This window comes from Carassius auratus, unplaced genomic scaffold, assembly GCF_003368295.1.
Source record: "Carassius auratus strain Wakin unplaced genomic scaffold, ASM336829v1 scaf_tig00023288, whole genome shotgun sequence".
Taxonomy (NCBI): domain Eukaryota; kingdom Metazoa; phylum Chordata; class Actinopteri; order Cypriniformes; family Cyprinidae; genus Carassius; species Carassius auratus.
In genome coordinates, this window is record NW_020525257.1 from 745,001 (window position 1) to 768,728 (window position 23,728).

At 34.4% G+C, this 23,728-nt stretch overlaps 1 protein-coding gene across 1 annotated transcript in view; it reads right to left on the reverse strand.

Annotated features, from left to right (window-relative positions):
* The window catches only part of LOC113077836 (DNA nucleotidylexotransferase-like), an 84,620-nt gene extending 61,255 nt beyond the window's left edge, over positions 1–23,365 (reverse strand). The window contains exons 1-6 of the mRNA XM_026250100.1: positions 23,178–23,365; positions 18,539–18,713; positions 12,660–12,776; positions 5,074–5,244; positions 3,063–3,134; positions 2,859–2,982 (exon numbers count right to left, since the gene is read on the reverse strand). Of these exons, the coding sequence (XP_026105885.1) occupies positions 2,859–2,982; positions 3,063–3,134; positions 5,074–5,244; positions 12,660–12,776; positions 18,539–18,713; positions 23,178–23,365 (847 nt within the window). The remainder of the gene's footprint in view (positions 1–2,858; positions 2,983–3,062; positions 3,135–5,073; positions 5,245–12,659; positions 12,777–18,538; positions 18,714–23,177) is intronic.
* Positions 23,366–23,728: the final 363 nt, after the last annotated feature.

Below are 23,728 nucleotides of genomic sequence, written 5' to 3' on the forward strand. Positions count from 1 at the left end.
GAAGTGTTATTATGGATTATAGACTCTATGTGTTTTAGTTAAAATCATCTTAATGCTGAATTTGTTTCAGTTTTTGTCTTCTCCAGATGTTCACTGATGGACTGGAGTGCTGTGGATTATTGTGATGTTTTTATCAGACTCTCATTCTGACGGCACCCATTCACTGCAGAGCATCCATTGATTAAACACTGATGCAATGCTACATTTCTCCAAACCTGATGAAGTCACAAACTCATCCTAATCTCGGATGATCTGAGAGAGAGCACACTTGCAGCACATTTACGTTTTTTGTGAACTATTAAAAATGGTACTACCAATGAAAACTTTCTTTGTCAGCCTTAAAGAGAAATATACAGTAGACGTTCCTGGTTTTTATCTTGGTGTTTTTGATCTGCTTTCTAATATTGTGAACTTCTTCCTTTGCGCTGCTGTCAGACTTAACAGAGCACAACCGTCAGTTTCCAGAAATAAAAAACCCATTAATTTTCTCCATAGAGAAAACGGCTTCCAGTGATAAAGCACCTTGAGTGACAGACTTGAGTGCACTTTGGATAAAAGCATCAACCAAACACATAAATGTAAAACAATTCACCCAAAATCGTGGCGAGAGATTCATCACTCAGACTTCTTAAACTACTTACAGTTTTGTATATATCTGAATTGTAATTAAGTTCATATATATACGATCTCAGTTCAAAGGAAAACAGTTGTGCACACAAACAGGAATTTTTGTTGAAACTTTGATACATTTTTCAGAATTTTTTTGAATTTCAAAAATATTTTTTAGAACTTTCTGATGATTAGAAAGTTCAAAAGAACAGCCTTTATTTGAAATAGACATTTTTTGTATAACATTACAATTGTCTTTACTGTCTCTTTAATTTAATGCATCATTTTCAAGTATACATTTTCTCAATAAATACATTAAATATTTAATAAATACTGTAAAGGTTTTAAGTGGAGACTGATGCATGCTGCTGTAAGCAGAAAAGCACCATATATTTGATGTAATTCACTGAACTTCAAAATAAAGACATCACAAGTGTCTTTATAACAAAAACCGAAAATCTCCCGGACGGGATCTGCATAATTGTTTGAAGCCAGCGTGTAGTTTATAGATCAGCAGGTCATAAACGAGCGCCTGAAGACAGCGGTGGAAAATTACGAGGCCGTGCGATTGAAAAATACTAGCGGTGTGCCTCATTAAACTTACAGTAGATTTTCCCAAACAATCAGTAATTAACAACACGGCCCTCCATCATAAATCCATATTAAGACTCCAGGCCATAAAACAACAGGTCAGATGAGGCAATGGCTTTAAACGCTAACAATAAATTCATAATTCATAAATGAGATGACAGCGGGAACACGTCTGGCCTTTTCCCAGCCTGATTGATGAGCTCTGAATGTATAACAACCAAAAACTATCACTTCCTTCCGCCTCCCGGGAGGCTTTTAATACGTGACGCTCCACGTGAAACCAGACTCATCGATAATTGTATTTATATTCTGAGGGGTTTAGCGTGCGACGCTCCTGAAGCACGGTACGAGAGGTAAACCAGCCCTCGGTCCCAGACACACACCGTCAGAGGACGACAGCAAATGATGAGTGTGGTTTGGCAGGAACATTTATCACCTCTACATTGTTTTTACTCCGAGAGAGAAACAGAGAGGAGGTCTGGCTTAAAATAAAAACATTCAGACACTTCTAAAAAAGTGACTCTTCTGTGAAAACATTGCAGACTGTGGTAAAGCTGTGTTGTTTTGGACACGTACGGTACTCTGGTGAGTAAGTGCATGGTAAAAACATGGTATTCCTGGAAGTACCTTATAATACCAATACAATTCTTGGTCTGGGAATTAACATAAACCTCCCAATTCTATATTTTAATGATTTTGAGCTGCTGTTAATATATATATATATATATATATATATATATATATATATATATATATATATATATAAAGCATGTTTTAGGTATTTTTATTCTTTTAAATATAATTGTAAAATAAAGATATAATGATAATGATAAATAAAAAAAATGGTGTGTAGTCAAGTGTTTTGCAAATTAATATTTAGCTGCCAATTAAATATGTATTGAAACTTTTTATTATTATTATTACTATTAGTATTAAGTTACAATTTCTTTTTTTTAACGCATTAAGCATTTTTATATATTTTGGCTCTCCGTGTCCAGGATGATGACTGCGTTTTGTTGTGTTGTGTTTTGTTTTGTTTTGTTGTGTTTAATTCTATTTAATTTTATAAAAGTTCTATTACAAAAAATAGAAAACCTACCTACCTTTTGGTAGAAAAAAGTAAAAAATAAAAATAAATAATAATAAAAAAAAGTGTGTGTGTGTGTGTGTGTGTATAAATATATATAAATATTTGAAAAGTATTATATAATTATATAAAATAGCAAATATATACACATTTTGATAATGATATAGAATTACAAAATACAATTTGTTAAATATCTTATAATGCATGTGCATTATAAAAAAAAAAAAAATAATACATTATTTTTATATTTATATATTTTTTATATTTAAATATATTTGAAAAGCATTATATATATATTGTATAAGTGTTTGATTAAGATTTAAAACAAGAAATGAACTGATAAATGATATTACAAGAGTGTGTATTGGTAAGTGCATTTGAACTGTTGTTGACTTAACATCTATAATTTAACACATCTCTCTCCAAACCTGTTCAGTCGAAGCGTCATCGATGATAGACAAACCCAAGTGCAGCTTTCCTAAAGCCAAACGTGAGCAGATACAGAAACAAAGACTTGGCTAAACCTGGAACAAAACAAGGAACATGACACGAAACCCGTGTGAGAGTTCACCTGCGGTCTGCATGCGGTTCAGTCTGACGCTGGGTTCGCTCAGCACCTGTTCAAACGACCGCAGTCCTCTACAGAACCAGCTCTCGGACGTTTTGGGTCCGACCCCGAAGACACTGCTGAACAACTGAGCCACAGACACAAGAACACACACATTAACACACACACACACACACAAGCACTGAAGTCCTGAGAGACCCACTTTACCTTCATAGTCCGATACCTCTCATCATTCAGTATCTCCTCGACTCTGGAGGAAGAGCCGTATTCAAAGATCTCCTGTGAAGACAGAGACGTCAGACACGCCACAAACCACTCAATCCACGCTAGCTGTGAATAATCTACACACACACACACACAGCATCCGAGTTAATTGCAGCTTAATAAGTCTAATGAAACGCCGGTTGAGTAGTCTCCCATCGCTCTGGCGCTGTTGAGAAGATGCTTTATTTGCTCTCAGCCTGCAGGAAGCAGAATCAGTGTATTAATCACATCCACCGTGTGTTGCTTTCACATTTATCACTGTGAACGTGGACGCCGTGATTGACTTGAAGTCTTGTCATTTTAAGCTGAACTAGTCATTTAACTGTCCGTGTTTGTTAAACCAGTTGGTGGAAAGCTGCACGCGATTCATTCTCATTGAAAGCACTAGAGATATGAGGGCTAATATAGAGATGTAAGAGTTTTGATGTGGTGTTTTACTTCTCTACATGCTGTCGGTAATCCCACAGCTTGCAACACAAAGGGGAACGGTGTTTTTGTCACACATCACTCAATTATTAAAAGCTAAATGTCTTTCATTTTTAACAAGGCATAATATATTACAAGTTCTTCCTTGTATTCTCCAGACTTGAGGACTTGACTCACAAACGCACATCTCTACTGAAACTAAATGTAGGAGAATCTGATAAAATCGTGTCACAATTAATCACAAAACCAAAACATAAAATGGTCCTAAAACAAGCTTATATATACTGTATGCATATATATATAAATATATTAGAAATCCTGATTATACAGTTGTAATGCATGGTATGCATAATGAAATGCAATGGTATGTATAATATATATAATGTAATGCAATGGTATGCTCACCAAGGCTGTATTTATCTGATTGAAAAGAGTAAAACAGTAAAAATGTGAAATATTTTTACAATTTAAAACAGCTGTTTTCTATGTGAATATATTGTAAACTGTAATTTATTTCTGTTATCAAAAATGAATTTTTAGCATCATTACTCCAGTGTTCAGTGTCACATAATCCACCAGAAATAATATATATTTAAATTTTAAAATTACATTTAAATAAATTATATTATAATTTTGTACTATACACCATATGTAGTAAGGAAATAAAGGTATTAATTTTCAGAAATTTCAAAATCATTCATAAATCTTGAATTTGAAGTATATGGGTACGTTTTAGGACCATTAACATTTTTATTAGCATTTAAATTAGCATAAATCAAAGTCATTGCATCACATACTTTCTTAAATGTGACCCTGGAGCACAAAACCTGTTATAAGAATCAATTTTGTGAAATTGAGATGTATGCATCATCTGAAAGCTGAATAAATCATCTTTCCATTGATGTCTGGTTTGTTCGGAGGACAATATTTGGATGAGATACAACTATTTGAAAATCTGGAATCTGAGGGAGCAAAAAAAAAAAAAAAATCTAAATATTGAGAAAATCATCTTTTAAAGTTGTTCAAATGAATTCTTAGCAATGCATAATACTAATCAAAAATTAAGTTTTGATATATTTACAGTATGAAATTTACAAAATATCTTCATGGAACATGATCTTTACTCAATATCCTAATGATTTTTGGCATAAAAGAAAAATGTATAGTTTTGACCCATACAATGTATTTTTGGCTATTGCTACAAATATACCCCAGAGACTAAGATATTAAAAGTAAGACTTTTAGGGGAAGTGTCATAACATCAGTGTGAAATATGACCCATGCAGACATGACCTTACAGGTTTGATCTTCACCATTTTACCTCATTTAAAACCTACTCATTGTTCTTTTGGTGAAATGTTTGGCTCTCTCTTTCTTTCCGAAGCATGTCTTACTGCTTATCCCTCAGGGAAGCAAACAGCGGCGGTGTGAAAGTGTATTTATCAGAGCCTCAGCAGGAGCAGAGCAGCTCAGATGACTGCTGATGTGTGTGGAGAGACAGAGAGAGACGGACGAGGCTCATCCGCACCTCTATGATGGCCCTGCTGTGTTCTCCGAGGCAGGGCAGATGCTGTGTCTCCTGCAGGTGTCTCAGGGCGGCGGGGAGGCTCTTCAGCACAGACGCAGCTCTTCTGAACGCCAGGCTCGGGCCCTGATTCCCACCCAACTCCAGGTTCTCCGCCAGCACCTCCAACGCATCCTACAGCAGCAGACCGGACGACACGTTTGACACAGGTCACACGATTGTGTTTCTTTATTAAAATAGCATAATATTACGAGTTCTTCCTTGTTTTTTCCAGCTTCAGCTGCCAAACACAAACACATATCTGAGCTGGAAAACTGCAGGATCTTCAGATTAATGCAGGTGGATCTCACGAAAACATGCTCTAAATACATTTAACCACAAAATCAAAATAAAACTAAATCATAATGGTCATAAAATGAACTATATTTATATATATATATAATAAAGAAAAGCCAAAATTAAATGAAAATGTTTATAGATATTGAATAAATTAACTAATTTTAATTCTAAAGCATAAAATAAAGAAAGAAACATTGCACACACATAACTAACAATATAAGACTAATATATATATATATATATATATATATATATATATATATATATATATAATTTTTGTCAAAGTCTTTTTTTATTCATTTAAGTTTTCTGAAATTAAATGAAAGTAATTAAAATTAAATGAATGAAAATTATACAAACATATATTACAAAAAAATAATTATTAAATAAAAAAATAAATATGTAAACATTAGAAAAACAACCGATATAAATTTTTTAAATAAATAAAACATAGTTCATCAAATATTTTCATAAATTATCATTTTAATTATATATTATTTTTCCAAATACTTTAATGAGAATTTTAGAGGGAAATGTGCTTTTTTAACTCTTTTATTAAATCATCTAAAAAATAAAAATAATAAAATTATTAGAAAATTATTACAAATTATTAATTGTATTTGTATTTTTTATTGTATTTCCTTTTCTTTGTTTGTTTTTGTTGTTGCTCAAGCAAATTTTACTAAACTAAAAATAAAATTAAAGAAAACTATATAGACAGATAAAAAATAAACTCAAATCTAAAACTCAAAACTAAAAACAGTAAAAAACGGTAAATGACAGTAAAATATGTATATGACATATATTATTATTATTTACCAATTTATATATGTATACCGTACAAATTGTTAAATAATATATTTCTCTGGCAGGACCTCCAGCTCGTCCTACAGCACAGAATGACAGGAGGAGATGAAGTGTGAAAAACACTGAAAACATGACTGAGGAAAAAATGTAAAAAGGTCAAATAAAAGGCAGCAGGAGTGAGGAAAACAGAGGAAAAGAGAAAGTAAGTCAGGTGTGGGTTTACACGGGCTGCGCAGTGACCCGTGCCGGCGGCCGACAGCAATCAGAGAGTGCTCTGTATTCTTCCCATCATGCAATGCTTCTGTGCACGGTTTTCAGATGACCTCACAGCGACTCGTGGCTCTGTGATCAGTGGAGAGGAACCTGTCATTTTCCTCTGGTTCGCGAGCGTTTCCCTGAGAGACACACACTACTACATCATTTACACTCTTAAAAATAAAGCTGATTCACAGCGAAGCCATAGAAGAACCATTTCTGGTTCCACAAAGAACCATTCAGTCAAAGCAGAACCATCTCTTTCTTACCTCTTTAAAACCTGAAGAACCTGCTTTCGCCACATTAAACTGACTTTAAAACCATCATGGCACTTGAAATTGTGCAACTTATTTTGATAATGTAAATTACATTATTGATCATATAATTTCTACACTGTTGCATGATAGTAAAAAAAAAAAAGAAAGAAAAAGAACTAGTGCTCAAAAGTTTGGAATTATTAAAATTGTTCTCTTTTGATCACCAAGGATGGATTTATTTAGTCATTATTTAATCAAAATTGTAATATTGTGACATTTTACAATTTAAAATAGCTGTTTTCTATCTGTATATATTGTAATTTAAAATTTAATTTATCCCTTGAAAGATATCTGTAAAATCCATCGATCTATAAAAGATCAGTGGTAAGACCTTAAAATCAATCAATCTTAATAATAATAATTGTTTTGATACTTTACATAATTTTTAAGAATGAGTAACATTTTCTAAAACAATTGAACCATCAAAAACTCATTAAAAAAATAATGCATCTTAGGTTGTAATATATTGAACAAAGACTTTTAGAGTTTCTACATACATTTACTAATTTCTATTTATTTGAATTCAATATATAAACATGCATTGTTTTAATTAATTAAAAAAGTAAAACTGTAATATTGTGAAATATTATTACAAATAATGCAAAATTACAAAAATGTTTTCCATTTCAATGCATTTATTTATTATTATTATTATTATTATTATTATTATTATTATTCCAGTGATTTAGAAATAAGATTTAAAATAAATAAATAAATAAATAAAACTGTGAGTGCATAACCAAGAAAAAATGCTTTTTTTTTTTTTTTTTTTTTTTTTTAAGAACATTCAGAAATAATCTTTTCATAACTTCATAGGAACATTACCCCAAAAGTTGTGGTATGTGGATGTGCTGCATTTCTCTCGCCCCCCTGAGTGCCAAAACTTGTCAGTAGAATAACAGCAGCGCAGGTTTATATGTACAACGGCCCGGTGTGAATCAACACATGCAGCTTTGTTTTCATGACATGAATGTGCCCAGACAGATTTAAAAACCCTCCCAACCGTGACATACACGACACCCCTGACACACACACACACACACACACACACACACTGGTTAATGAGAGCAGCAGGCCGGTAATGCCAGGGGTCACGGGGTCGAGTCCTGCTGTGCTGTGAGTGTGTGTGGTGAGGATGAGGATGAGAGTCCTGGAGTGTGAGAACAGCAGGAGTGTGTGTGTGTGTGTGTGTGTGTGTGTGTGTGTGTCTGGAGAGCTCAAGACGAGATCTGCAGCTTTAATGAAGACCTCTGAACACACATCTGCTCTGTCTGCTGCTGTAAGGGGATGATATTATATTAGCATTGAGTGTGTGTTGAATGAGTTAGCAATAAGACGGTAAGATATTCTGTATTTGTTTGCTGAAGCCCACATGATAAGTTATGTTGATTTTTTTTACTCATTGATTTTTTTCACTTTAAATCAAACTCATATTTATTTGAAGGTTATGGTTAGCCTCAGACCAAACGCTGAGCATTGTGCAATGAGCATGATAAATATTGTACATAACAATGGCAGAAGTATAGAAAGATTTAATAGTTAGAACAGGCAACTTTGATAATGACAAGGGCCAACATTGTTCTCCTTTTGGTTCACATTTTAAATACAGTATGTAGCAAAATTAGCATATGGGCTTATTGAAAAAGCAAATTCACTGTCTGCCAGCAGGTGTCACTCTCAGAGCGGCAGAAATATAGCAGCAATACACAAAGTTTATTCAGTGAAATCGTAGCCTTCTGAAGTTTAATCATCATATTAAATTATATATTGCAATTTTGTCTTTCCATCTGCAAAGACCTCTAATAATTTAGACTCTTTGTACCATTTAAGAGTTTTCTTAGGCTTAAATGTAAACAGTTTAACTGAAAACCCCAACAAAGACATAACATTTCGGTCATGCATTTGGCAAAAAGCTGATGATTTTCTTTTATGCCAAAAATCATTAGGATATTAAGTAAAGATCATGTTCAATTAAGAAATTTTGTGCATTTCCTAACGTAATTATATCTAAAATTGATTTTTGATTAGTAATATGCATTGCTAAGAACTTCATTTGAACAACTTTAAAGGAGATTTTTACAATATTTAGATTTTTTTTGCACACTCAGATTCCAGATTTTCAAATAGTTGCATCTCAGTCAAATATTGTCCTCCGAACAAACACATACATCATACATCAATGGAGAGATGATTTATACAGCTTTCAGATGACGCATAAACCTAAAATGTGAAAAATTTACACTTAAGACTGGTTTTGTGGTTCAGGGTCACAAATGATAAAACATGCATAATAAGCCTCTTAATTTCTCCTGTGCTTTCTATAAAATCAAACACATCACTTTCTTATTTCAATTGGATTTAGCTCTAGTTGGTCTATTATTATAGTATGATCTAGTTCAGATAGCTTCGTCTCTAAACAACACATCAAAATAAAACTGTGACTGTGATAAGAGCAGAATGCACCAGATTTTTAGTTTGAAACGCTGGCTATGTGCAGGTAAACCTCTCCTGACTCCTGGGGAAATCTATTTCTAGTCCTGACAAGTGGACTGAAGCATTGACTTCACTACCAATCCTTTATTTATGTCCGAATACATTTCAAATTCCAATGTTGAACGACTTCATAATGCCCTCCTGAATCAATGAAGAACATACACGCGCCTGACCTACTATACCGCAAACACAACGTGAACGTTTTTCACGGAGGAACTTTTATTTATGAGCACAGAACTGTACAGTGGCTCTGGAAATAATGGACAAGCTGCAAAAAGGCTTTCATCCATTCAGCAGCACACATAATGAACGGCGTATCTGATGCTGCAAGATGTAGGTAAATACCAGCCATCAGACGCCTCCTGCATCGGATAACACCGCGCTTTAATGTCCATGTGTGCTGGCTTTCATTAGCAGACGTGACTGTGATTCCCGGTCAGCTGAATGATGAAGCGAGGGGTCGTTAGAGAGGTTGATTCGGCCTGGGAAAGACCTTCCCAGCACAGCTGTGGCACCAGAGGCCAAGAGATGAAAGCAAACAACACACGACGCCTGCTCATTAATGTCTATTTACACCCTCCACATTAAATCAGCCAGCATTCATTCACACACTCACGCTTTTCTGAGCGCTTTCACAGCGTGACGGTCAGTGCCGATACATACACATGTATTGATTGATGTGGAGGCCTGGTAAAGATGGAGAGATGGAGAAAAATGCATGATGACAGAATGCCAAAAACACAGAGAGAGAAAGAGAAAAAAAAACATAATTATTCTATTTCATTCTTATTTAAACAGTTTATTTAAACAGTGTTTTTCTCAAGGTTTATTGCATAAAATTGATCCAGCATCCACATTGCGTGGTAAAACATAAATAACAATTAATAATATCTAATATAATAAATATTATCCAATATATAACCATGCAAAAATTCAACAATAATAAAAAAATATTTTACATAGCAACATAATCAGTGATGACAGAATGCAAGAAACAGAGAATAAGAAAAAAAAGAAAGAAAGAAGGGACAAAAAGACACAGTAGCTATGTTTCGTAATGCCTAAATATATATATATATATATATATATATATATATATATATATATATATATATATATATATATATTTATATATATAATTATTATTATTATTATTAATTATATTATTAAGATAATATTATATATAATTATACATTTAATTATTCTTCATTATTTTATATTACTATTTAATATTACTTCAAACTAGTTGATTTGAAATAAATGTTTTCCACAAAATATATTGCATAAAATTGATCTAGAACACCCTAGCAATCACATAATGTGGGAAAAGCATTTAATAATAATAATAATTATTATTATTATTATTGAATAATAATATATAATTGAATATGTTAACATGCAAAATTCAACCATATGCAACCATAACAGCGATTCAATATAATGCTAATAATAATACCTATATAAGTGATTATTTAATAATTTAATATGTATAAACATGCAAAAATCACTCCAGAACAATACTAACTTAACCTCTTAACTGTCTCTGGGTAACCAGTCTTACTTTTCAGATTCAAATTAGAATAATCTATCTTTAAAACCTGAATTTATGACCAGTCTCGAAGAAAATAAATAAATAGATGACTTACTTTTTAAGACTAGTCTAAGCAGTTTATGTAACAGACCCAACTGCATTTTTATTTAATTATTTTTATTTTTGTAAACGAAATATTTTACAAAATATTTTGGATTCTACAGTTGCTATAAATCAAAGCGACATGTCTGACAAGTTAATATTACAAAAACTGAAGTTCCTGTGAGATTTTGTTTAGGTGCTATACCAAAAATAGACATATGGTTACACCCAATTTATACATTTCTGTCACAATATACCTTCTTCTTCAAGAAATATATTAAAATACACTATCTGAACCTAAATGGTTATAATTCCCTATAATTCACACTTTGGAGTACAGACCTAAGCCTGCGGTTTCTTTTTAAAGAAGACAATGACTGATTGCTGAAGCGTAAGCATTTCAAAATAAATGTAAGTATAAAGTTATTGAAGTTTAATTTACTATAAAGAAAGGCAACATAAAAAGTTTTTTCTAAAATACATATTTAAAAAAAATTCTGCAACCTAAAATAGCTATAAAATCATTGCAACATATCTAAGTTACATTCCGAATTTGAAGTTGATATCACGAAAAAAATTAAAGTTCCTGTTATACTGTTAAAAAGCCATTCCCACACTGAACCCTCTTCTTCAATATTACTTCTTCTCCACCAGATACATTTTGTGAAGTGTTTAATCTTATTTAATGATGATTACTTAAATGTGTGATAGGTAAAAAGCATGTAACACAAAAAGAGTGCCAAGCGTCCCGATAGATAGACGTTGGCAGTTAACCAGTTAAACACCTTTGATTTAACAATGCATTCAGACCACATAAACAAAACACGATTTAAGTAGACAAATCTGATGCAGCATTTGAATATATAAATATACAAGGACTAAAATGCATGCACATGTCATTTTTAGCTAAGACCAAACAGATTACATCTCTCACAAACACCCTGAGCTCATCTCATCTCCTTCTGCTGTTCTTCAGCTCAGTCATTATTCTCAATAATGTGTTTGCATTGCAGGTGTTTTTCTCTCCTGGCAATAGACAATCAGTCTCTGTTTCCATTCAAATATCATATTTGCCAGTGAAATACAGAAGAGATTTTAATCTGTGCTCTCGGTTACGGTTCACCTCACCCTGTCAGTCTTTGGTGTTTTCCTCTTTCATCATAATTGATTTATTAACGTTGCTCATCGCAAAATACGAGTCTACGCAAATGTCAAATCTGAAACAAAGCATATTCTCACACTGTTTTTCTCTTGATTAATGTTCAAAGTACCATAACACATTAGCTGTGATAATCAGCGAGCGATGCCTGATGCATCCAAAAGCTCTTAAACCTCCAGCGTTCGTCAGGCTAATTCTGGCACCAAACACGTAGCTCGTGCGGAAAAGTTTAGCCGTTCCGACAGCGTCTCAAAGGTTGCTCGTAATTTTCCTCACAGAAGCCTAAAGTGAATCTGTTCAAATATCAAATAAATGTTTAAAGCAGAACATGACTGAAGCTTTGCTCAACTACTGATAACATGCCTGTAACCTTCTAGATGCAAATCGCAAGACAAGTGTGTGTGTGTGTGTGTTTGTGTGTGTGTGTGTGCGTATGTGGTTCAGCCCACTTCTGATCTACTATGCTGCAAGTGGGCTTAAGATCGAAATAACTCAGGAACACTGCAAAGTCAGTCTTTAAATAATATCTCAGTGTCCTTTATTATGTTGGAGTTTGATTATGAGCGCATACGTGTGTTTTACTCACTGTAAAGATCTTATTGTGGTTATCCATCGTCGTTCGTCTCTGGCAAGCATATGGAGATAAAGCAGACTCAGGTTTGGCTGACGGATTCGTACGTGACCTCTGATCCACGGCGGGATTCTTCTCATAAGCACACACACACACACACACACAAAGAGAGAGAGATGCTCATAAATCAATCAGATGTCCAGTCAACATAAGATCAGAATAAACAAGTGGCATGAACCAGTTCATAAAAGCCTCTGGATATTTAATGCATATAGAATCGCTTTAGACTAAAACCTATTTAACAAAAACCAAAGACTTACAATGAAGGAAGGTCTGACTTCTTAGGTCAAGGTCAAGGTCAAGGTCAAGGTCAAGGTCAAGTTTATTTACATAGCCCTTTAAAACAACATAAATGCTGACCAAAGTGCTGCACAACATACGAAACAAAACACGTAAGACTGCTAACGAAATTTATCTCGTCACACAGGAACAGCACGAAAATGACACAACGCATCAGAATCAATTACAGCTTTATGATTTACAATTACAGCCAGCAGCTCATGAATTGGCGTTTGATTATTCACCCCCTCCCGACTCACTAAAGGATTGCAGCGGTAATGTCAGCGCTCTGGGAATAATTGCTGGATGCGATGGGAGTCGGTACCTGTGAAAATGACCTGCGCAATCATCTCGGCACATTGCGATAATGGCAGATTCAGAGATTCAGCGGGGAAAGTGAACGCTAACACGCTGTTCTGACCGCACGCTATTTTAGATCTGAAGGAAACAAGGGCTGATATCTTCACTTCCCTCCAGCAAAAGCTCTCAGAAGTTTGAAAAATCAGAGCCATTATTTGCCGTCAGGGGCATCACCTCCTTCTCAAGCATAAAGAGGCTGCATATAATGCCTGTATGATGACTATTTCAGAAACTAATCTGGTCCCCATGTTAAATTATGATAGTTAAAGGCACTTTCAGATTCAATTTCCCTTCCTGTGACACCAGACATCACTGTGGGTTTCTGACTTCACATGCCGTTTCACTGCCACTCAGACAAAAACATTCATAATGTCTAAAAAAACTACACTGCATGGAGAGCAAATGGAGACTCGACAAGATCTCAGACTGCTCAGATTTGCCAGATTTTATTCGCTAATCAAATTCAAGTCACTTCCGCCATAAAAAACTAATTTACAATTCAATTAAGAGAAACTTCTGAGACAAAGTTGATGTCTCCTGATCTATTACACATCCTTGCATTTTGAAATAAATTAAATAAATGTTACAAATAAAAATATGCTGATTTGCAATAAAAAGGGCATAATATTGCCTAAATTAATTATGCTGAATTCAAGTGTAAAAAAAAATCCATCATGTAGTTTTATCACACAATAAGATGAATGAATATATGAATATTTTTCAAATTATATATAAAAAATGAAATTGTAAAATTTAAGAACAAAAATTACTAAGACTGAAATAAAAATTAATGGTCGATAAATATTAATATAAAAAATAAAAAATTGCACAAAAGTGCATGAGATTATTACATTTACTTAAACGGAAATACAAACTAATTAATGATAAATATAGATATTAATATATATATATATATATATATATATATATATATATATATATATATATATATAATTTTAAAAGACACATAATATTAATTCAAATAAATTACTTAACAATTTTAAATGAAAATATTAAAATAAAATAAGGAAAATGTTAATTGAAATAAAACTGAAAAATAAAAATAAATATTAGATTAAACAAAACATGAATTACGTTTTTTTTATGTATAACATCTCAAAATGTCTAAATGTCAAAGATTCAAAATACGTAATTTAATTTACAATATGCAAAGGAGTGTAAAAAAAATATGTGCAAATAAGAACTTTACAAACACACACATTTATAAATAAAAGTGTTTTTTCACAAAATCTGTCATTTTCTGTGGCTATTCAAATGCAATAAAAACAGCTCATGCTTGCATTTTCTTCTGTCAATAACCGTAAATTCAGGATTATAAATAAAATAATGTGAAAATGGGCTAAGAATTGAAAAACAATGCTTTAATCTGGCTCTGATTCAGATTCAGAATCATGTATTTCTGCATTGTTTTTTTTTTTTCTGATTAAGGGAAAAAACAAGACTTCTTCACCTTATTAATGGCTCTTGAAAGCAAAAAATGCATCATATTTAATAACAAAGTGTGGCGTGCTATAGCAAAACAGGCTATTTTTGGTATCAGCAGCACAAAATTAGTAATATTAGATTTGATTCAGCAGATACGATGCAGAGCAGTTTAACAGATTAATCACATTTTAACAAAGTGCGTTGCATCTGGCACCTCTGGAGGTCACAGACACTGAAAAGAGGTTGTTTGTCTGCGGATTGACTTCAGCTCAACAGGCAGAAACAATGAGCTGAATGACTGCAGGTGAGAGAAGCGTCTGCCGGGTTAATGACCATCACTTGAGCAGGTGAGTCGAGAGCATGGCTCGGGTTAATGAGATCACACCCTGAACACCGGCTCGGCTCGGGTTCACATCCCTCCTGATCGGGCCTCCGCTTCCTCTCCAAGTGCATGACTGATCGCCAAACAGATGTCTCTGAAGACCATCCCATCCGTCTAGACGACAGCGAGAGCCGTATTTATCTGCGTTTCTAACAATCATTGCATTTTTAGAGCAATAATAAAGGCAAGTTCTTTCGTAGTGGTGCATTTTTGCATTTCTACACCTCATCATGCATCCTTATAAAAGGAACAGTCCACAAATCCTAAAACTACAGCTATTAAAAAATCATTTTCATAAAATTATTTAAAGCTCAAATAAAACAAAAATAAATATTATATGGTAGAAAAGGGTATAGTAAAAAAAATATATATATTTAAATTAATAAAGTGTAAATAATAAAAATGATAAAAACATACTAAATGACTAAAACTTTAACTAAAATGAAAAGTTTAAGTACTAAAATTACTATGAAATAAAAATGAAGTCGTTGACATAAAGCTGAATATATATATATATATATATATATTTGTAGTAGTATAAGAAGTATTGAAATTAATCAAATTAAAGCTGAATAAAATGAAATTAAGATACATTCAAATATAAAAAGAGAAATGTTTTTGTTCATTGAGTTAAAGCTGAAAAATATCTAATATACAAATTAGATTAAAAACTTAACCTGTTAACTGTCACTCACGTTTTTGAAGATAGACATAAATGTGCATGATACAAACCTAAATTTTTATAATTCATGACTGAAAACATTTTGTAACATGATTTTGATGTACCATTTACATGGTAATGCAATGTCTGATTTTAAAATGGGTTTTAAAGGATGAATTTTGAGATTTTATGTTTTCAAGTGATATATAACTTCTGATGATTTCTAAAATGTGATAGAGAAAAAGGCAACAAGGAAGTCTTTTTTTTAAACAAAGGTCAAAGCTCCTTTTGTAATGTAGATTTCTGAGGGTGCACTCTTGTCATAAACTCATCTATTACTTTTCCTACATAATTTTTAACAACAAATATTGGTAAAATATATATTTGGGAGTCTTAGACCTTTCCAACGATATATAGTTTGTCAAGATTAGATTAGATTTGATTGTAATATAGTATAGTCAACGAAGGCGTCCCGTATACGGGACGGGGTGACATTTAACAGGTTAAACTTAAAAGTACTTAAAATACTAAAATTAATCCAACTAAATTAATAAAAATCAAAAAAGAAATCACAAGACAAAATTAAACAAAAAAAAAATTTGAAAACTTAAAATGAAAACTGATAAATAAAAATAAGAAGCTTATTTAAAAGATTAAATTATATAACATTTCTGTAGGTCATGGTGCTAGAAATGTAAGTTGATTTGGATAAAAGAATCTGCAAAATGCATAAAAATAAATAATATTCCTTGTTCACTCCAAAAACAATCCTCAGCTTCCTCAACCTTTTATTGAACAACCTCTGTTTTTTGGTTCTGATTTATTTCGCCAAGGACAAAACATACCATAAAATCATCAAAAACATAGCCTTGCAGTCTATGACTCTTAAAAATCATCTGCCAGCTTCGCATGAGCAACAGACCCAAAGTTAAGTTATTCACTGATAAATCTTTTCTTCTTAAACCTCATTTATAGTCACATTCTTCATCTGTCACACACAAATCAATGATGTTCAGTGTCAAAGACACCAAATCTGCTGCCATGCATCGAAAGACCCCATTTCTTCACTCAGAGCATCTTGGAAATTACTTTGATACTTATATATATATATATATATATATATATATATATATATATATGAGAGAGTGTGTGTGTGTGTGTTTGCTATTTTGGAGATCATGCTGTCACACAGAAGTTTTTTGAATGGAATTTTCTCCATTGTCTCATTTTCAGCTGAATTATTCCTTTAATGTCGCAGATCCATTATTGTCTCCTGCATCATTACCTGACTCTGATATTTTGATCAATCAAAGCATCTTCATTAAAGCAGCTCGATGCTAAACGCCTCAATCAATGCCGGGACGAAAGTAAACAAGCCATTTTCTGGCCTGCGGCACTAAGAGACAAACTGGAGTTCACAGTCATGTCCTGCAAGACTTGCATCGTCTCTCTCCCACTGAGAAGGAGGAGAAAGATGAATGGAGTTGAATGGAGAATGGAAACAGGCAGCATATTTCTTTATTTGGGACACATATGCTGTGTCCAGGGGTGAAGAACCAGTCTCCGGCGTCAGTCAGCGATGCATACGAGTCCTGGCTTCACACTGATGCCTCAAGCTGTGTTGAGCATCACTCTGAAGCTGGTCTTACGGCTTTATGAAATGTGCTTCTGCAACCAACACGTGAAATGCAATGTCCTTTCCCATTATTTCCCAAAGCGGCTGTGGAGCTGCTTTCTATAGAGATGTAATTGAAGTGCATTCAAGGTCTGAGAGCTCGATGTAAGTGTCAAAAGGATGGGGAAATGCTTTTTGGCTCTGAATCTGCATTCGTGAGCGTTTGCTGGTCATGCATTTGAACGAGAACATATAACACGTTTTATATGATATAATCCTTTGTGTTTCTAAGATGTGCATATACGGTCATTATTTTATAAGTTCAGTGTCATGTCAGAAACCCTTTCAGCTCACAGCGACACCTAGTGCTCTGGTAGTGGATACAACATCACCAAATCGCCAAATACAGATGGAAATCATTTTTCCCCAACAGATTAAGAGAAAAAGCATTGCATCTGTGTCTCATCAATGGATGCTCTGCAGTGAATGGGTGCCGTCAGAATGAGAGTCCAAACAGCTGATTAAAACATCACAATAATAATCCACAGCACCCCAGTCCATCAGTTAACATCTGGAGAAGACAAAAGATTAAACAAACCCATGTGAACTGATGGACTGGAGTGCTGTGGATTATTATTGTGATGTTTTTATCAGACTCTCATTCTGACGGCACCCATTCACTGCAGAGCATCCATTGATGAGACACTGATGCAATGCTACATTTCTCCAAACCTGATGAAGAAACAAACTCATCTTGCATGACCTGAGGAAGAAAAATATTCAGCAAATTTTCAAATGACTTTTTACACTTTTTGCACGTGTTTAAAAAAGCCCAAGATTAACCTGGAGTTGATAAATGAGTACTTTAGAATCAAATAGAGTTACATTGTCTGGGTAGCAAACCATTGTCTATTACCACATCAACGACTGTAAAAACTGTCATTTAAACAACTGCACAGTTTAAAAATACACTTAAATACAATAGACTTGAGGTATACTTCTTTTTTAAGAGAACCCTGAGCAGAACTGAGTGGTTTCACAGGTGAAACACACAACAATGCTAGTAGATTGTGCAAAAAAAGTGCACTTACTTGAATGTAATGTCTGATTTCGGGGGGCACGGGCCGGCCGGCGCTCATGCTCTCAGTAAACCAGCTGATGTGCAGCACGTGTTTGTCCTGCATCTCTCTGAAACCCTGCTCCTCCAGCCAGCTCCAGAGCTCCTGCGCTGCGTTCCCCTCCGACACGACGTGTGTCACGTCAGCGCTGCAAAACACACACACACACACACACCATTAGATGCACATAACAGATCCCAGATCGTGTGGTGCATAAGTAGCTGCCTTCAAGCCCTTAATCCAGTTTCACATCTACTCTACGACTGATTGATTCTCTCTCTCTCTCTCTCTCTCACACACACACACACACACACGCTCTCGTCCAGCAGTTCTCAATGATCCGATTGTACCATATGAAATCAAATCCGGTGGACTTTCCCACATTAGGATGTGAATGTGATGTGTGTGATGATCAGACACACAGGTTTAACACACACACACACACACACACACGGTCAGTCCTGAACTTTCAGCACTTTGCTAAATGACCGAGTCTATCAGAGGAGTAACTAAAGTATGCAATCAGACATGCGGAGGTACAATAGCAGAACGGACAGGTGCCGCTGTGGATCTCTGAGATTAGCCCGAGACTAATTTACTCACTTCTGTTTGCCTTCAGTGGGACAATTCTCTCATCTTTATTCTTTCTTAATGTAAATCTAGTCTACTATTACTATCAGGCTACTATAAGAATATTGATTAATATTTAGAATTAGCTTTTATTTTTATATTTTCAGTTTTTGTTTTAATTTGAGTTTAAGTTTTAGTAGTTTTGTTATGTGATTCATTTGTAAAATTTCTATTTAGCTTTGTTTTATTTATTTTTTTAATTTAGTATTTTATCTAATATTTATCAGGTTGCTTTTAAAATAACAAAAGCAAACTTTAATTTTTTTATATTTTATCATTTATATTTCTGTTTAGTTTTAATTATTTTTCCCCTCCATTTTTAGTCATTTCAGTACTTCAACTTTAACTTATTTCTATTTATTGCCAAGGCAATAAGGCAGTTTTCATTCATCCATTTATTTATTAAAATGAACAAAAACTAAGTTATTCATACTGCTATTTAAGTAATTTTATTTTTACTTCAGTTTTAGTAATTGTTGTACATATTTCACTTAGCTGCCAAAGCAAGACGGATCATTTTAAATCTTAGGTTTTCTATTCATTTCATTATTAGTTTTAGTAATTTTATTACTTACGCTTATTTCGGTTAGTTGTCAAGGCAGCATTTCTAATTCTCAAGGTTTTTTTTTTTTTTTTAGCTTTATTTCAATTAATAAAACTAACCATTTTATAGTTTTAATCCAATTTTTAGCAAACCAATTTATTCCATTTTCATTTAAATTAATAAAAAAGTAGTTAAACTTATTTCAGTAAGTTGCCAACTAATGAAAACAATTCTAATATGTCTATTTAACAATAACACGCTGATTTGACTTGAAAGCAGAGCCACGGTACTCCATTAGAATCCAACATATTTAATAATTTTTATAGTTTTTGGAGAAAATATAGCTGGCATTTGTCTGTGCAAAACTCAATGCCAAAATAATAAAATGATTGCCAGGGCATCGTTATGCAGTTTATTTGTGGCCAGATTTCAAATGAGCCTCTGACTCGACACCATGAATCTGAAATCAATGCACCAGACTATTTAAATTTCATGCAAATTTGTCATTTATTTCCTAGATGACAATGTTTGCATTTAGAAGTCAGAGAGACCGACGCAAACCCCCACAAGAATTTTATAGCTCTATACTTTCACTGCATGACTCATTTGTCTATTTTTATTCCTCCGAAATGAATTTTAGCAGAAGCATCCAAGCTGATGCTGAGCGATGAACGAGCAACCTGTGTGCAACGGCGTTTTCCTCTTACATCAAACTCCACAGGAAGCCAATCACGCTTTGATTGATTCAAACAGCTTCAATATAACATAAGCTGTGCATTATGAATGTTACAGCGCTTCCCATCCGTGTGCAGGGTAATACCAGGGGATTTATTATAGTGCATTGTATTATCAGACTCGTACAGATATCAAATCCTGACTGGCTTATGCGATGTCAGTTTTCAGCTCATCACGACGGGTTTCCTGTGGTTGGATGCAGACAGCAGCACACAGCCGTAGGCCGCTCGAACTCAAGCTGCATTTCTGGGAATGGTGCCATCGCTCAGCTGGGTTTGGCACGCTACGCTACGGCAAACTGCTGGCTGCTGTTATGCCCATCTACCCAAAACAACTCCCACTGGTGCTTCTCCACCTGCACAAACTGGCACCAACAGCCCAGGATCGCTTCTGACCAAGCAGCCATGAAGAGAAGAATAACAGACCACACTTCACACGTCACATTACACACTCCGACACTATGCTTTCGACTTCAAAAAACAGGTTTCTCTGTGCTCGTAAAGTTTGGTTCTTCTTGAAGCGGGTGATTAATTCTGTTAATCAATAGCTGCGCCAAGAGGCTTTAATAGATCGTTTCTGTGCTATTATTACAATGCCATTCTCTATGCAACCTTCTCCAGATGCCCTAGTCATTATCACTGCGATTTGCATAAAATTGTATGCAAATTAAAATATTTTAGAGCTTTTAATTGTTTGCCAAAGATGTACATCACTCACGGACTCTAAAAAGGGAAAATATCTCTACTGGGTTCTGAATGAGGTTTAAAGCAAACAAACACAGAAAATACCACTGACTGTTTTCACACTTGGTTCATCAGTTTTACATACATTTACAAGTTGCATTACAAGTGTGGTCATTGGTGTTTTTTAAGCTAAACCAACTATTAAAACCTAAAAGTCTTTTTATGAAATCTGCACTTTCAATGAAAAACCTATCCACCTTCTCAAATGCCTTAAGCATGACTGATCCAAAGGTTCAATGCTTAAATTTGCTGTTAATTTACTCACCCACGGGTAAACTGTAAATAAGATGTTTTTGCTGAAACTGTGAGATGCATAAAATGCAAGTCAGCAGCTATGTTTTTTAGAAATAAAACCAAAACAATGCCTCTAGATCCTGACAATATATCAAGGTCTTATGAAGCAAACCGATTGGTCTGTGCAAGAAGCTGAACATTTGTAAACTACCTGTAATCCATTGCCTCAGACAAGTTGTCTGCTTCCAAGCACATATTGAAGAGGGTTGCCAGGTCTGCATAACAAAACCAGTTCAACTGGTCCTCGAAACTAACCCAGTCACCTTTAGGGGAAATTTAATAACTCTTTTGAACCAGTTCACCAGACTGTCTGAAACAGTTCATGACTTAAGCAGCACAGATTACTAGGGCTGCCCTCCACTAAGGATTTTTCTGGTCGACTAGTAGTCGTTCATTTGAAGCATAAGTTGACTAATCACAGTAAATAATTATAATGAGTCTTTAATTGCCTAATAAGCGCTCAAGCATATGCATAACGCTTGCCACAGTGCACCAGCAGATGTAATGATTATGAATGTGTCAGGGAAAAACAATAAGGAGGCTTCATTAACATTTTAATAATTCACTGACTGTTTTCGACACTGACTCGTCATCTCCGCAGTGGATGTGGATGCACTTGCACGTTTCATACGGATTACATAATCGGAGAATATTTGTTTACCATTTGAACTGGTTTATTTAAAAATGAAGACATTTCACTGTCTATAGATATATTTTTTATGTTTTTAAGGCAAAGATAAACATGGAGATTTGGACTCAGGTTCACAGAGACCGAGACTGCAGAAAGGGCATCCTGGTCTCTTTCAATATTTTACAAAAGCGCAATGTACTGATGTTATTGTGAGTGCACACAAATAAACGTAAAAAGTCTTTACAGACTCAAAATATTTATTACTTTTATCTGAAGAAATCAATTGAGTTTTGATTTTTGGGATATGGCCATTGCTTTACTCTGGGCTGTTTTAAATTTGTCATGTAACCCTGGCTGTATGGAGCAGAGTAGATGTTTTCAGGTTAGAATTGTTGCATATGTTTTCTAACTGAAGTGACGCTGCATCCCAATTCGCCTACTTATACTTTATCACTATGATGCATTTAAATGCACGTAGTGATGCATTTTAAAGTTAATGACTTAACATATCATTATAAAAGTTCACATTGTTGCTGCAGATGACACCGTTAAATAAATAATCAATGTCTTACCTGCTGAAAAAAATATTTAGCCCTCAAACCCCTTTGCATGTCTCACAAATCCTCCACGTTTGTAGTTTTTTAACACTTTTTATGCATGTTTGTAGTTCTAATTGAATCCTTGTTTACTGTGCAATGTGTTGACGGCAATATTTAGGCATTCGAGTGTGCAACGATATGCGCTTCAAATTAAAACCAGAAGTGGTAAACCATCTTTGACATACTCATTTAAACATACTACGATTCAGGACATTCCTATTCTATTTTTGAATACTATTTAGGGCGGATAGTATGAGAATTGTGACACATTTCAAAACGACAGTGACTTGCATTTTATGAATCACCAAGGACCACGGTTTCAACTTCTTTACTGTTCTACTGAAGAAAAAAAGTCTTGGCCTGAGGGTGACTCTGGAATATAAATTAGGTCACGGCGTCTCGCCTCATCCACTGGGTTGTTTTCTGAGTCACGTACCTGAGAGCGTCATCTAAGCAGAAGCCCTTAGATCTGGCGAGGTTAGACAGAAAATTCCTCCTGCTTTTTCCCATCCTCTTCTCCACCAGGAACAGAGTCACATCCCTGAACTTCACCTCATCGCGACCCCCAACAGAGGCAACTTCAGTCCTCCGACGCTTTCGAGTAGGAAGAGCTTTTGGAAACATCTCTGAACCAGGGCCTGTGGCTTCTGTCGCATATTCTCCAAAGTTGCATGGGGTGATGCCGTTGGTGTTTTATTTTCCTTTGACACACAAAACTGGCAGTTGGTGTGGCGTGTTTGTTTATGGTTTTGGCAAAGAGTAGAAGAGTCTTACAACAGGTGCTTTTGATTTGGCACTCGTTCTGATAGGGCACTGCCAAAACTACCACTAACAGATGGATGCAGAGCACCGGGTCACGGGGAAGAAGAAAGGAAAATAATATCTGCACTGAGGGAAAAGTTGAATAAATAGCACAGAGTATGTTTTCACAAACTCACTGGTATGGCATTGTGACACCACAGGCCTTTATACCACACACATTAATGT